Source organism: Coffea arabica, chromosome 9e (assembly GCF_036785885.1).
Source record: "Coffea arabica cultivar ET-39 chromosome 9e, Coffea Arabica ET-39 HiFi, whole genome shotgun sequence".
Lineage (NCBI taxonomy): Eukaryota > Viridiplantae > Streptophyta > Magnoliopsida > Gentianales > Rubiaceae > Coffea > Coffea arabica.
In genome coordinates, this window is record NC_092327.1 from 39,565,615 (window position 1) to 39,581,627 (window position 16,013).

Here is a 16,013-nt window from a genome sequence, read left to right on the forward strand (position 1 = left end):
TAATATTTAGGGTTAGTCATGTTGAAAAGTAGATAGTTAAAACAAAACATGTTTTTAAGATAACTAACCATAAACATGTCTTTAGGTAAGTTAAAATAAAAGTAGTTTCTATAAGGATAAAAAAAAATTAAAGATCAAAGAGTCACAAATTGAATCTTCGAGTAATGCATAATCTTTCAAACTCAGCAATCCTTGTCAAAATTCTAGTCCAGAGACGGGTGGTCCAAAAATTCTAAGGCCCTGACGAGAAAACCGGGTAGTTCAATTCTCGTCGATTTTTTTTTGTGTTGTAAATGCATGAATCTCGTGTTAATTTCTCATCGAGCAAATGATTCTTGCGTTTTGTTTGGGCATCCACAATCACGTCAGCTAGACAAAATATATACCAACCCAACAAACCAATTCACAAATATCGTAAAAACCAAATAGTAATAGGTTTATACCATAATGATCCAATTAGCTGAAACAAATGGAAAGGTGGGGAAAATACTATGAGGGAGGGGAGAGGCTTAACCAACATCCTTCCATTCTTAACCCAACAACGGACAGGTAAGGTCGTTGGGGCTAATTAGCCGCTGATGCTTTACAAACTCAATGAAGGCGAGTGACTCCGTACATCCTTTCCAATCTGCCCTGCCCCTTAAAAATGGTGGTAAGAAGAGCCAAAAACTGGTGTAGATAACGAAGGCTAGCGTTAATGGCCCCGATATAATTCCAGGGATCCAAATCTTTCCCTTTAATGCCCTTTTAGCAGCAATCTCTATAACCAAAGACACCCCATGAAGCAGAAAGAAGCACGTAACTTCACCTGTGGGCTTCAGTCTTCCGATGTTATAGAAAACCAGCTCGTGCATTATTCCGGATACCAAAAACGTTGCCACCACCGCCGGAAGAGCTCTCCATTTCTTCCCGATCAAGCTTGAAGAAATCGAGCGAACCGGTTCATAAACTGTGGGACGGAGAATATTAGACACCATCAGATTCCACCTCCTCCCCCAAAAATCTTGAAGCGAAGTAGCCAAGTATGGCTCGTCAAAGTGCGGTTCCAGTTCGACTCCAATCAGTCCTCTAGCGAGCCCCGCTACCATGGCAAGTACAAGTTCTAGCATGAAATATATGTGAAGGCAATAAAAGAACCATATGATGTTTTGTTGGATGGAGTCTTTGTACGAATATACTCGAATGCACAAAACCAAGAGCACGATCTTGATGACATAATTTAGGGGCGATCTTTGGCCTTTCTTGGTGGATTCTTGGGGAGAAGGCGCTTGTTGAAACTTGATAGGTAAACAAGCCAAGGGAATGAAACGAGATAAGGGAATGGATTCGGAGGAGGACAAAGGGCCTTTGTTGAAGGCAAATAACAGGAGCTTGAAGCTACCTAGCCATGCTATGAAGAAAGAGGAGGTACCCCCGAGATGGATGGTGGTTAGATTGAGAGGGAGATAGATGAAGAGACATGCTACAGGGATTATGGCAAGCAGTCTCAGGATCCCTTTTGGGAAGATTTTGTCTACGGTGTAACAGTAGCATAGAGATGACAATATAGTTGCTGATACAAAAACGAAGTTGCTGATCTCCCCTTCCATTGATCTTCGATGGCTTTCAGGTACTTCCCCCAGATCTATAGCCAGGGCGTAAAAGGTTCAAGAATGGATAAAAAAGGGGTGGTTGGACTATGTACTGGTAGTACTTACTACTATTTATGAGATCAATATGTCTGGATGGCGGGCGTGTTACTTAATCAACGTGATAATAATAATACGATTACAACGAGTAATAATTTGTATACATGATTCTACAAGAAATGCTATAAGCATTAACTAAACTTGCTTATAATCACGATTACACGAAACTCTGTGCATAATTGTTGTGGTTAACTAGAGAGGTGGGGTTCGCTAGCTTCTTGTTGGTTTTTTTTTTTTTTGGTTTTTGGCGGAGTGGGGGGAGGTGTTGAGATGCAATTCGTTAAAAAAAGAAACAAAAAAAGAAAAGAAAAAGAATAAAGGTTACTAGCTAGTATTAGCCACTAGCTGAAGAAAATTATGGGATAGTTGTTTTCTTTTGAGCAAGTCAACATTTGACTTGAAATGTTGGAGTAAAATACCCAATCATTCTTGGTCCAGGTGGTCCTGTTGGACTGGGTGTACCAGATTGCTCCTATGGTCGTGTACATTCCTTAAAGGTCTTTATTTTTTGTACATTCATTTATTTATTTGGTATTCATAATATTCTTATATTCGCGGTCGACGGTCTCATTTGGAGACCTAGAGGAACTGGTATTTGCTGCTTTAGACCATGTCTCCTGAGTTTAAAAACTAAAAAAGCTGCGCACTAAAATAATTAAATAAACTGCAGGTTGAGAACTTTTTGCCCGGGAACAGTGTAGTGTAGTTTATCAATACTTTCTTCTCGAGTACTGCACAAGATTATAAAGGAATGCGTTCTTATAAAATACGAGATAATGCAACTAATTGGCAGCTGTTACTAATCAATAGTGGTGAAGAGATGATGAACAAAAAATGGAAAAGATAATGAACAGTGCATTTCCCATCAAAGGCAGTATCTTTATGGCACTTAGGCTGCAAACGAACCGAACCGCTTGCGAGCGACTCGATTCAAGCTCGAGTCGAGTTCGAACTGGTTCGAGTCAAAATTGAGTTTCAACTCGAGTTTAAAATATGGGATAATTGCAGAAACCTCCCCTAACTTTTATAGTAATAGCATTGACCTCCCCTATCAATTTTGAAATAGCACTGACCTCCCCTATCAAAAGTTGGAGGCAATTTAATAGGTAAAAGTGGGTCAATTTACTAAAGTACCCCTGACATGATTTAATTTTACCAAATGAATGTGATGAGTACTTTCATCAAACCCAACAAAACATTTGTTAATAAAAATTACACTAAATTAACTATTTGTGAATAGTTTAACTAATTAACTAAATAACTAATAATCTAATTAATTAATAACTAATTATCTAATTAACTATTAACTAATTAACTAATTATCTAATTGTTAATAGTTATTAACTAATCAAACTATTTCTGCATAGTTAAACTAATTAACTATTAACTAATTATCTAATTAACTATTGACTAATTAACTAATTATCTAATTGATTAATTAACTAATTTCTATTTATCTAATTAACTAATTTCTATTTATCTAATTAACTAATTAACTAATTATCTAATTAACTAATTAACTAAAGCTATTGTCTGTCCGAAACTAACAAACTATTTGCATGTTAAACTAATTAACAGCTTAACTAATTAACTACCTAATTATCTAATTAATTAATTAACTAATTAACTAATTTTTTTATCTAATTAACTAATTAACTAATTATCTAATTAACTAAAGTTGTTGTCTATCCGAAACTAACAAACTATTTGCATGTTAAACTAATTAACTAATTAACTGCTTAACTAATTAACTAATTCACTAAAGTTGCCGTCTATCCGAAACTAACAAACTATTTGCATGTTAAACTAATTAACTAATTAACTGCTTAACTAATTAACTAACTAATTATATAATTAATTAATTAACTAATTTCTGTTTATCTAATTAACTAATTAACTAATTAACTAATTAACTAAAACTGTTGTCTATCCAAAACTAACAAACTATTTGCATGTTAAACTAATTAACTAATTAACTAACTAACTAATTAACAAACTATTTGCATGTTAAACTATATGCAGTACGCATTGTCTATTTAAAGTATCGGCTCTTTATGGGTATTTTACTTTCAAACAATTAATTTATGATAAAACATCAATGTTTGTAAGTAAAATTCAAAAAGTGTTACAATAATATCAATATTCTTACTTTCAAACATTTAATTTATGGTCCTATGCCCCTCCCTTTTTGTAAGAATATTACTGTAACACTTTTTGAATTTTACTTATAAACATTGATGTTTTTATCATAAATTAAATGTTTAAAAGTAAAATACCTATAAAAAGCCGATACTTTAAATAGGTAATACGTACTGCATATAGTTTAACATGCAAATAGTTTGTTAATTAGTTAGTTAGTTAATTAGTTAATTAGTTAAGCAGTTAATTAGTTAATTAGTTTAACATGCAAATAGTTTGTTAGTTTCGGACAGACAACAACTTTAGTTAATTAGTTAATTAATTAATTAGATAATTAGTTAATTAATTAATAGTTAATTAGATAATTAGTTAATAGTTAATTAGTTTAACTATTAACTAATTAGTTAAGCAATTGTCTAGCAAATAATAATTGTCAAGCAAGTAAGGGCAAAGTTGGAAGAAAATTCCTATCTCACTTCTACAAAAGCTGTCAAGGAGGTTTCTGCAACGAATTGTTACTGTTCAGGGGAGGTGAATGCAATTTCTAAACCTAGAGGGGAGGTCAATGCAAATGTCAGAAATCTCAGGGGAGGTTTCTGCAATTATCCCTTAAAATATTAAGTTTCTTAGCTCGCGAGTTCGAGTATATATATATATTTATTTTTTATATTTTTATTTTAAGTATATATATTTTTTTATTTTATTTTAAGTATATATATATTTTTTATTTTTTATTTTAATAGTAAAATTACATATATATCCTTAATATTTTATTATTTATTAAGAAAAAAATATTATCTTATTTATTTTTTTTAAAAAAAAATAATTATTTTTTATTTTTTTCCAGCTCGAGCTCGGCTCGACTCGAGCTTTAAATTGCCAATTCGTTGAGTTTGAGCTCAAGTTCGAGTTCAATAAAATTAAGTCAAAACTCGACTCGATTAGGCCAAAATTCGACTTGACTCAGTTCGTTCACCGCCCTAATTTATGTGTTTCGAGCATAAATCATTTAGTGTGTTTCTACTTTGCTGCGCTTTGGTATGCTCAAGATTTACGAGTTCTTTCAGAGAAGTCACTTGAAAGATACAACATTGCATGGTTTTATCTGAATAAGGTCAAGTAAAATATCCGGAGAAACAACCTACAAGAAAACTACAAACACCCAAGAGATATGTCAAAATAAGTATAATGAGAAGACTAGGAGGAGGGGCAGGAACGGTTGTAGGAAGCAACCGTTCTTGAAGGTTCATGACCAGGAACGTCTTTTATTCAATGTTCAGATTGCATTTTGTACATCGTTTTTTATATCATGTGCGGAGTTCGCAAAATTTTATTCTATAGTTGTACGTTATTGAAAGTAAGTTACACCGTGTGAATATAAAGTTACATTTTATGCATTTTGTACAAACTGATCCGAACGATTTTCCTAACAAGTGTTCAGCCCATGTCTCAATTCCAATGTTTAGGGTTTAATGGAATCGTACTGTATTATGTTGTATCTGTAAGTTGCGGTATTGACTTCAGCTTTGATGTACTGTGTTGATTTAGTTTTGAGTTTGACGAGTAATAGCAATACCCTACCTCGGAAAAAAAAAAGACAATTTTCTAATCAGGGGCGCACAAGAAGTACACCCAAAAAAAAAAAAACCTGCGTTGCTTCCCAGCATGATCGAAACCATTCTGGGTCAGTAGTACCGTTGCAATGTAAATTGAGAAAAAGCGAAAAAGAGAAAAAAAATAATCAAGAATATATGAACAAAAGAGGGGTGTATCATCATTTCTGTATAAAAATAAGCGATAAAAAGAAGCAGCCTTGGGAGGCCTCAATTAACTATTTACTGCAGGAAAATCGGATGTGACGTTAATCAAACACTTTCCACTTTATTTATTTGTTCGTACGAGTGAGTAATGACTTCAGCAGCTGCTTTTCGGGTTAGTAGGTCTGTTCGGATGGTAAGTTATTTGGGATTATTTGAGATATTTTTACTGTAGTACTTTTTGTGATGTGATGTATGTGAGATAAAAAGATATTGGGAAGATAAAAAGGTGTATTGAAAATTGTAAAGATGATGTAAGCAAATAAAATTGGGGAAATATGAAACAATCCAAACAAACCCGTAGTTAACGGTCGTTTATGATCGTTGGAATAAACAGGGAAGGGGAAAATAAAATAATCTGCGCTGTCGGCTGGAAAGAATAGCAGCATTAGTTGTTGGATGTTGCTGCTCTAACATAGTCTGACTTTTACTTATTTTAAACTTTATTTAGGCCGCCGGGGGGGGCCTAGGTGATATCCGAGAGATCTCAACAAAGTAGTTTTATGCTAATACAAATTTGAACAAGACTACACTGACTATCTTTATTACTTGTATGGGAAAATGACGTACTCACGAAATCTCATTCCAAAATGACCATTCCCACACCTCTAAAGCAAACGACGAGTATGGATGTCATTCCAAATCCTGACTCACAAACCCTCTTACCAAACACCCCCCAAGATTGGATTTGTTTGAATTGCTATTTTTAAAAAATGTATTGAACCGATTTAATGTATGTGAGGTAAAAATTGATTAAAAATTATATTTACGAAAAAAGTAAAAAAATTTTCTGGGTAAAATTACAGTCCAAACAAAGAAACACATTGGCTAGGTAATTCTTTGTTTCCTTCATTCACAATCTTGTTTCCTTCATTATTGTGCTCCGGATATTTTGGAAGCAAGTGGTGACAACTTCCATTCCAGAGAGGGTGAGATGCTTGAGAAATTGGCCCAAGGCAGCGTACTCACCAAGGGCTCTGGCGTCCCGCGTCCACTCCATACTGTAGTACCTTGGGTAATACTAGCCACGTGAATGTGCGGATTACAAATCCAAAGATCAACGGCCCAGTTATCAGCTGTGACATCAACCGCTAAGTTTTGCAGTAGTAGTAGCAGCTCTTTGGAGGTGAATGGATCTCCTCTTTAATCGGGCTTGCATTCGAATGCTGGCTTTTGGATTATGGTTCACTGGGTTTTTTGTCTTCTTCTCGAACTTCAATCGGGAAACAGGCGATACAAACGAACCGGCACAGAGAAAGTGAGGGTTGAGACAATGGGCCATTGCCGAAAGCGAGTAGGAGCAATTTGAAGTTGGCAAGCCAGCTGATGAAGAAAACTGTGGGACATCCCAAATGGACAGAACCAAGTGAGAGTGAAAGGGAGAACCAAGAAAAGGTGATCAGTCTAAGAAAGCCTTTTCCAACGATTCTAGCGACGGCGTAGCTGTAGGATACAGATGCAATAGTTGAAGCCCATACCCTCATGAAATTCCAAATTTCACCTTCCATATTTTGTCCGAGTCTCTTAATTGGTAGCAGTAGCTTTCGCTCTCCAGTGGGGCTTCCCTGTCCCTCAAAAATTAATACTATCAGGCTGCTGTTTGGTAACGTGTTGAAGAGTTGTTTCTCTTCCATCTGTTTCGCTGTATAACTAAAAAATACAGTAGTGGCTTTTCCCTCCTAGAAAACATGCAGAGCCGTTAGTTTCATCTTTCTTGGGTGAAACCATTCATGGATATGGCATTTTTTCTGGCTATGAGCATTTATTTCAGCTTATTAGTGGGAAAAACTTTGCGTGACTCTGAGCTTTAATTTCTCTCTAACTTATTAGTTTGGCTCGATAGAGAAGCCACATGTTTCATGCAGAAACAGAAAGTTGAGTACCTGCTGCACATATTAGGGAGTATGCTATCAAATCAATAAGGGAATGCTAAGTCACTTTGTTTCAGGACTGCGTTCGGATTCTGAAAATGATGATCCCGCAACCAGAACGCATACTCGTGATTTCACGAAAAGACAGGCTGACCCTCTGTAGTTCCATCAATGTCCACAAAAAACCCCAACGTGGTTTAAACAGAAGTGGAAAATGGTCCTTATATGCGTTCACTTTTGTCATGTCAATTCTACTTTCTCTACAGCAAAGCACGTACGATGGCACCAGAAAGGATCGTTCACTAGTCATATCAGAGTTGAGGGCGTCAATCCTACTTTTTCTGAAGCATAATGCAGCCATTGGCCAAACAACCCTTTCTTGCTTCTTATGATTAGCGTGTTTGTATCAGGGAAGGGAAGCTGACTCTTTTTGCATGCCAATTTTGAAGGGGAATTTGCTTTCAAGCTCTACGGGTGGGTGTGTATGTGCCCGCTAGTTAACTAAGTTTGTGTTTAGATTTCATTTTTCTAGATTTGTTTTGTAGAAAAATTACTGTAGTAATTTGATATATGTGAGTTAAAAAGGTGATTAAAAAATATATTCATGAAAAATGTAGTAATTTTGAAAAATTACTGTCCAAACAAAGCATAAGTTTCTTCTATTATGGGCTAATTTCTTCTATTATTGCCCAAAAATTTAAAAAATATTATTTTGGCATGAGTATGATATAAAATTATATCTATCGGCCTTAGTCAACCCGACAAAAAAGAAAAAATTTTGGTGGGCTACTAGGTTTAGTCAACCGATAACAAAGAAAATTTTTTTTTAAAAAAAAATACTGGGCTGAATTGACTAAGCACGGCAGCCAAGCTGGGAATTTTTTTTTTTTTTGGGTCAAAATGTGATGGCCTTTGTGCGCATCTTTATTTCTTTGTTTGCCAATAATTAGCCTTCTTTTTCCGTGTTTGCCCGTAAACGAGAAAATGATCGTAAGAAAGAAATTGAACAAATTTGCCAGTGCGGGAACTGCAAAGTGTGTAAATGCTTGGGACCCCATGCCTTTCTTCTGTATCGTTTTGTGACTTTAGACTCAAATATGAACGCATCTCCACTACAGCTCACAACCAATTGCCCACGTTCGATCCTAGTTCTCTTCTTTTGTTTTTCCAAATTTTTTATTTCTTTCTTTAGTTTTGGAAAGAATACCACTGCTACTGTTGTTTATGTCGTGTGTTGTTTTCATCATCTTCCTCTCGTCTTTTGAGAGACTGCATTTACTCTCCACTTGCTTGAATTGAACAAAACTCCAGACACCAATAAGCCCACCTGCTTGTCGGTTCTGGAGCAGAAGAAGTAGTGCATTGTGAGGATGGTCATTTCGGCTCATGGAGTGCCTCCTGAAGTGCCACCTCGGCAAGACCTGTTGGTTTGGAACCCACCTCATTACCACTTCGGCTAAGATCGTTAGCCGAAGTGACGCTTGAGTATTTGATAACTGCAGAAAGGTACGATGTGACTCCTGACACATCTGACACCTGAGAAGGCTGCTCTGATACGCCGCCTGAACCTGACAGATGTCCCCTCACATCTCATAAAGATCGGTCAAGTCTACCGGATGCACTGACCATCTCAGATCTTTAGGGACTCGTGCCGACAGTCCCTCTCTCCTATCTTTCCTCTATAAATTCTCAACATTTCTATTGAGAAAGGGATGATGACCAATTCTCTGGTAACATACTACTCCCTTCTATTATACTACCTCCTTACAACCGAACTAACTTGAGCTTCGGAGTTATACCAGGGGATTCAGCCCCTCTTATTACCCAAGCAGGTGACCACGTCCAAGAGAGCTGCCCAAGATAAAAATACTTCTCCAGTTCGGGTGACTTACTCCAGCGGGACGAAAATCACCTCCTCAATTGGCGCCGTCTGTGGGAACGCAAAGACATCAGGGTATGAAGCCTACGCGTTCTAAGAGCAGAAAAGCTCTTACCATTGGTGCTGAGCAAAGCAATGCAGCTTCACAAGAAGACATATCTGAAGGGCAAGGGCCTCCAAGGACCCAGCCCGCAAACGAAGAAGCCATCACTCGTATGACCCAGTTTGTAACCGAGAACCCCAACATCTTTGAGGAGTTGGGAAGATATTTAAAGAGGCAAGGCAAGCAGAAGGCTGAGTCCTCTAAAAGAAAGTCAGATGGATCTCCTGAAGGTTCATCTTATGGGAGGCGCCTAAGCCGGAGTGCGTCGAAACGAGCGTTTTCCAAGGCCACCTCCAAGGTAGCCTCCCTAACTAAGGCCTTTTCTCGAGGTCTCCTGGGGCGACGACCTGAGGAAGAACCTCGGCCCCTGGGAATACCCGGGGTGAATTATATGAGGGCCCCGTCTTTTACCGACGACATTAACGAGGAAAGGCTTCCTCCAAACTTCAAGCTCCCCGCGATACCGTCTTATGACGGCCGAGGTGATCCCGAGGATCACATTCATGCCTTCATCTCGGCCATCCGCTTATACTGCATCCCTGACCCCGTCATATGCCGAGCCTTCCCAGTATTCCTCTAGGGGACAGCTCGAAAATGGTTCTGGGGATTATAACCTAGGAGCATCTCAACCCTGGGAGGACTGGTGGAAAGATTTCTCCATAGGTTTATTTCATCCCGACCTACGACCCGAACCTCGGCTTATCTGCTGAACATGCAGCAGAACCCGGGTGAGTCACTTCGGTCGTATGTTCAGAGGTTCCATGAAGAAAGCGTGCAGATACCTGATCCTAATGAGCAGGTCACCATCGCCGCTTTCAACCATGGGCTCGTTTACGGGGTGTTCAACACGGGGATTCACAAGAAATATCCCCGCACCCTCCACGAGCTGTGGTTAAAGGTTGAGAAGGGCAAACAAGCCGAAGACCTCAACCGCATGAAAAAGGAGGTTCAAGCTGCTCGCCCGAGGGCCGACCCCCGAAAAGGAAAAGAGCTTGGCCGAACTGAGGTGGGGACGGGCAGTGGCTTCCAAAGTCCTGCCCGAGATCGCCGCAGTGTGTTTGACAGGATATCTAAGGGAAAGACATCTATCCCCGAGTCTGAACTAACTCCTTTGAACACTAGTCGGTCTCGGGTGCTATCCGTAATGGAACAAAATAACCTTGGAAAAGCACCCCCCAAGATGCAGGGCAGCAGGGACAAGAGGAACTCGACCCTCTATTGCTTATATCACCGAGATATAGGACATGAAACCGAGAACTGCAACGATCTCAAGAGAGAGATCGAGAACCTCATTAGACAAGGCCACCTCAAGCAGTTCATCCGCCGAAGTGGAGGTCATCCGCGTGATGAGAATTGACGTGATAAGCGAGGTGACCAACGCCAAGATGAGAGGCGGACGTCGAGAACCAGTTGCCGACCTCCTGAGGATCCTAGGGAGTCGAAGTGGCCACCCGGAGACGGATCCTCAGGTCAAGGATTAGGATATGGACCAAATATTGCCGGAGTCATCAACACCATTGCCGGAGGTCCGACGGGAGGAGATAGTCAAAACTCCCGGAAAAGGACCTACAGACAAGCCAACCCGGATCAGGCTGAGTCGAGCTCTCGCCTGTCCGAGGTGATTACTTACGGGCCCAGTGATCCCGTCCCAGCTGCCTCCAGCAGTCATGAAACTTTGGTGATTGAAGTCCTCACCAATAACTAAATCGTGAAAAAGGTCTACATTGACCCGGGGAGTTCAGTTGACGTCATGTACCTCCGTACCTTTGAGAGCCTTAAACTGGCCAGGGAGTGCATGACCCCGGTGAGAACCCCTCTTGTCGGGTTCGGGGGACACATTGTGCACCCCGAAGGGATGGTGACTTTGACAGTGACTGTAGGGCGTCACCCCCGCTGCAGAACCATCCCCGTCAACTTCGTAATGGTCAAGGCTGACTCCCCATACAACTTACTCCTAGGCCGACCTACACTTAATGCTTTGCGGGCAGTATACTCTACCTATCACTTAAGCTTTAAGTTTCCTACTCCAGAGGGGGTAGCCGAGGTCAGCAGCGACGTCTGCGCTGCCCGTGAGTGTTACCTCGCCACTCTACAAGTAGCCTCCCCATCCACCTCCGGAGCAAGGCCCGAGAGGAAGTCAAATATCCTCTCAATAGATAGCATCGATCCTCAGCGAGCTGAGAAGATCCCGAGGCTGGAGACTGGGGATGAGGTGGAAGAATTTCCTCTGGACCCCACGAAGTCTGATCAAACGATTCGCGTCGGTACCCAATTGCCCAGTCCTGTCAAAAGAGGTATGGTGAGCCTCCTCAGAGAATACCGGGACGTCTTTGCTTGGGCCGCAGAGGAGGTTCAAGGGGTCCGCATCACCTCATGATACATGAGTTGAACGTCGACCCCCAAATCAGTCCGGTCAAGCAGAAAAGAAGGCACCTCGGCCCTGAGCGTAGCCGAGCTGTTGGCGAAGAGGTGGACAAACTCCTCCCTGCAAAGATCATCCGGAAGGTCCAATATCGGACCTGGTTATCCAACCCGATCATGGTAAAGAAGGACACTGGGGCTTGGAGAATGTGCGTCGACTTCACCGACCTCAACAAAGCTTGCCCCAAGGATTGCTACCCGTTGCCCAAGGTCGATACCTTGGTGGACTCGGCAATGGGTTATGAGGTCCTCTGCTTCTTTGATGCCTTCAAAGGGTACCACCAGATCGGAATGAGTCCGGAGGATCAGGAAAAGATCGCCTTCTACACTGACCGAGGCACATATTGCTACACCACTATGCCTTTCGGATTGAAGAACGCCGGGGCCACATACCAACGCTTGGTTAACCAAGCCTTTAAGTCTCAGATCGGCCGGATGGTTAAGGCCTACGTAGATGATATCCTCCTCAAAAGTCGGACAACCTCCACATTCCTTGCCGACCTGAAAAAAGTCCTGGAAGTCTTTCAGAAGACGCGAATGATGCTAAACCCCAAGAAGTGTGTCCTGGGGGTCACTTCGGGGAAGTTTTTGGGCTACCTCGTCTCCAGGCGAGATATTGAAGCAAATCCAGACAAGGTGAAAGCAATTCAAGAAATGTCTCCACCTCGGTGCGTCCGCGATGTCCAAAGGTTGACGGGGCGGTTGGCCGCCCTGAATCGATTCCTATCGCATTCAGCCTCCAAGGCATTGCCATTTTTCAAAGTCCTCAAAAAGGCCAACAACTTCTCCTGGACTGAAGAGTATCAACAGGCGTTTGAGCAGCTAAAGGAGTACCTCAACCATCTCCCAACACTTACTTCACCTCGCCCAGAGGACAAGTTAATCTTGTATCTATCTGCTGCCGCTGAAGCTGTAAGTGCCGTACTGATAAGGGAGGAAGGTGTCCAAACACCTGTTTATTATGTCAGCCGAGTCCTCCGAGGTCCGGAGACCAGGTACACTCAGGCGGAGAAACTTGTGCTGGCCTTAATTCATGCAGCTCGTAGGCTTAAGCCCTACTTCCTGGCCCATCACGTCTGCCTGAGGACAAACCAACTACTTCGGCAGGTCCTATCGCGATTGGAGACCTCTGGACGCCTCACCAAGTGGGCCATCGAGCTGGGAGAATACGACTTATCCTATGAGTCTCGCACGGCAATTAAAGCCTAGGCTCTCGCGAATTTCCTTGCCGAGCTTACTTTTGAGGAAGTGAATGGGACCATCCCGGCTACTACCCAAGCTGTCACCTCGTCCACTGCCGAGCCTCAACGATGGACCTTGCATGTGGATGGCTCATCCAATAGTGAGGGTAGTGGAGCCGGCTTGCTCCTCGAAGATCCCCAAGGAGAAATTTGCTCGTATGCTTTGAGGTTTGATTTTGCTGCTTCCAACAATAAGGCCGAATACGAAACAGTCATCGCCGGCCTGCAGTTAGCTCGCAAGCTCGGGGCCGCGCATATCATGGTCTATAGCGACTCTCAACTCGTCGTATGCCAAATATTAGGCGAATACGAGACCAGGGAAGAGGTGATGCATCGATACCTCTCCAAGGTCCTCCAGCTAGTGGCACACTTCCAGTCTTTTGAAATTCAGAGGATACTACGGTCACAGAACAGGAGAGCTGATGCTCTCTCCCGGCTCGCTTCTACCTCTTTTTCTGACCTGAACAAAACGGTCCTTGTAGAAGTTTTAGCCGAACCGGGGTACGAAGGGGAAGAGATGTATCCCATCTACCCTGGGGACACCTGGATGAGACCGCTAGTTCGATTCCTCAGCCGAGGTGAACTCCCCGAAGACCGAGCTGAGTCACGCAAACTTCAGCGTAAAGCAGCTCGGTACGCCCTTCGACAGGGCCTCTTGTACAAGAGGTCCTACCTCGGCCCATGGCTACGATGTATCACCCCAGAAGAAGGCGACAGAATTCTTCAAGACATTCATGAGGGACTCTGTGGTGCCCACGTCGGTTTCAGGATGCTCGTGAAAAAGGCTTTGTTGCTTGGGTACTTTTGGCCCACCATGAGGGTAGATGCCCAGGTTATGGTCCTTTGCTGTCCTTCTTGTCAGCACCATGCCCCTGAGCACCACCAACCAACCAATCTTATGATTCCTATCATCTCGCCGTGGCCCTTCGAGCAGTGGGTAACTGACATAATCGGCCCATTTCCAAGGGCTCCGGGTGGTTATACCTACGTGGTGGTAGCAGTGGACTACTTCACCAAATGGGTCGAAGCGGAGCCCCTGAGAAGCATCATCGGAGTGGCCGTTTAAAAATTTTTCTGGAAAAATGTGGTTTGTCGCTTCGGCTTGCCCCGGGTGGTCATCTCGGATAATGGCAGACAGTTTGCGGACAATCCTTTCAAAACGTGGTGTAAAAACTTGGGAATTAAACAGCACTTCACCTCGGTGGGACACCCTCAGGCAAATGGACAAGCCGAAAACTTCAACCGAACTCTCCTCCATGGCCTCAAGACCAAGTTTCACCGGGCTGGATCGTCATGGATGGAAGAGCTCCCCAGCGTGCTGTGGTCCTACCGAACCACGCCGAGGTCAGCAACTCAAGAAACACCGTTCTCTCTCTAACTTATGGATCCGAGACTGTCATTCCAGCCGAGTTCATCACTCCCAACCCGCGAATGGCCGCGTACGCTGCCGAGGTCAACGAAGAGGAGCGACGGGTTGATCTCGACCTCGCCGAGGAGAAGCGCGATATGGCTGCGGCCAAAGTTGCTATTTATAAAAACATCCTAGCTGGTTATTACAATGCTCGGGTCAAACACCTAAGGTTCAGTCCAGGAGACCTGGTACTCCGGAAGAATTCGGTTAGCCGAGCTGAACCCCAGGAAAAACTTAACCCCAAGTGGGAGGGACCCTACCGTGTTATTGAGTCCAGCCAAAATGGATATTGTAAACTGGCTTACCGAGATGGTTCGCGTGTGCCCCGAACTTGGCATGCTGAGAACCTTAAGTTGTATTACCCTTAAAGGGTACGTGTTCTTAAATCTCACTTTTTTAAATTATTTCTTATCCGTTCTTATTTCATTACAAGTGACAAATAAGGGGACAAAGCAGTAGTTAAAAGAAAAAAACTGAACTCAATTGAAAGGGAGGCAAAAATATGCAAGATTAAAAAAGCCAACTTTATTGAGGTACGAAAAACAAGAGGCCGAGGTCATTCATGACCACGGCCCCCAATTACAAGAGCTAATGGCCGAGGTTATCTACGACCTCGGCCCACCTATTGCAAAAATAGATGCTTCTAAGCATCTCCTCCTCCGGGGTTCTGGCCCCCCATAGTCTCACCCCCCGCTTCGGTTCCCTGCTGTCCATCTCCTCCGCCGGCCTGGTTCCCCTCACTGCCCTCATCATCTAAATCAAACTTTTGGAGCCATTTGTTGAACTCAGCACGGATCTCGGCTAAGTCTTTCCCATCTTGGATGCCCTCAGTCATACGGTCGTACAGTTCCTTGGCGTCCTCATTGTAATGTTGAGCATCTTGGAGGGACTCCAACTGTTCAGAAGTAAGGAAGGGCGCTGCCTCTTTAATGGCCGAGGTATAGCCGAACATGAAGCTTGGCCTGGTGAGCTCGCCGAGGTCGCGAGTAAATGATTCTGACTTCCGGAAGGCCACCACGGCAGTAACCCCGGCTTTGTCGATTGCCTCCTTGTTTGATTTTTCCTCCTGAACTCTCCTGTTCTTCTCCTCATCAAGGGCAGTAAAGAGGGAGTTATTGGCGACCTCGAACTTCTTCTTCGCCGCTGTGGCCTTGTCCCGTTCCAGCTCGGTGGCCTTTAGCTTTTCTTCCAGTTCGGTGATCTTCTTTTGGAGCTCGGCCGGTGACTCGTAAGTTTCTATGAAGTGACCGAAGCGCTGGTACATCTCGGCGAAAAACGTCGTAGTGGAAGCCCAAGAGACCGCGGCGCTCTGCATCAGCTCGGCTGGATTCAGTTTCCTGGTGTAAGTGTTGTCCCGTGGCAGAACCGAATTCACCAGGAGCTTGTGTGCGACTTGGGGATTCTTGCAGCAGTCATTGACATTGACTTCCCACTCCGGGCAGA

The 16,013-nt window shown here is 42.7% G+C and overlaps 3 protein-coding genes across 3 annotated transcripts; 2 read left to right on the plus strand and 1 right to left on the minus strand.

The window, feature by feature from the left end:
• Positions 1 to 412: 412 nt before the first annotated feature.
• Positions 413 to 1,844, minus strand: LOC113709636 (acyl-CoA--sterol O-acyltransferase 1-like). Its single transcript, XM_027232432.2, has one exon. The coding sequence runs from the start codon at positions 1,587 to 1,589 to the stop codon at positions 531 to 533; it is 1,059 nt and encodes a 352-aa protein (XP_027088233.1). The 5' UTR covers positions 1,590 to 1,844; the 3' UTR covers positions 413 to 530.
• An 8,365-nt stretch (positions 1,845 to 10,209) lies between these two features.
• LOC113710611 (uncharacterized) lies at positions 10,210 to 10,854 on the plus strand. Its single transcript, XM_027233719.2, has one exon. It carries the CDS (start codon positions 10,210 to 10,212, stop codon positions 10,852 to 10,854), a length of 645 nt encoding a protein of 214 aa, XP_027089520.2.
• A 393-nt stretch (positions 10,855 to 11,247) lies between these two features.
• On the plus strand, positions 11,248 to 11,874 carry LOC140014720 (uncharacterized). Its single transcript, XM_072065826.1, has one exon. The coding sequence runs from the start codon at positions 11,248 to 11,250 to the stop codon at positions 11,872 to 11,874; it is 627 nt and encodes a 208-aa protein (XP_071921927.1).
• The last annotated feature ends 4,139 nt before the right edge of the window (positions 11,875 to 16,013 follow it).

Excerpts from the sequence above, each read along its gene's own strand:
- LOC113710611 (XM_027233719.2), top strand. The coding sequence starts at position 10,210 with ATGCAGCAGAACCCGGGTGAGTCACTTCGGTCGTATGTTCAGAGGTTC.
- LOC140014720 (XM_072065826.1), top strand. The coding sequence starts at position 11,248 with ATGTACCTCCGTACCTTTGAGAGCCTTAAACTGGCCAGGGAGTGCATG.
- LOC113709636 (XM_027232432.2), bottom strand. The coding sequence starts at position 1,589 with ATGGAAGGGGAGATCAGCAACTTCGTTTTTGTATCAGCAACTATATTG.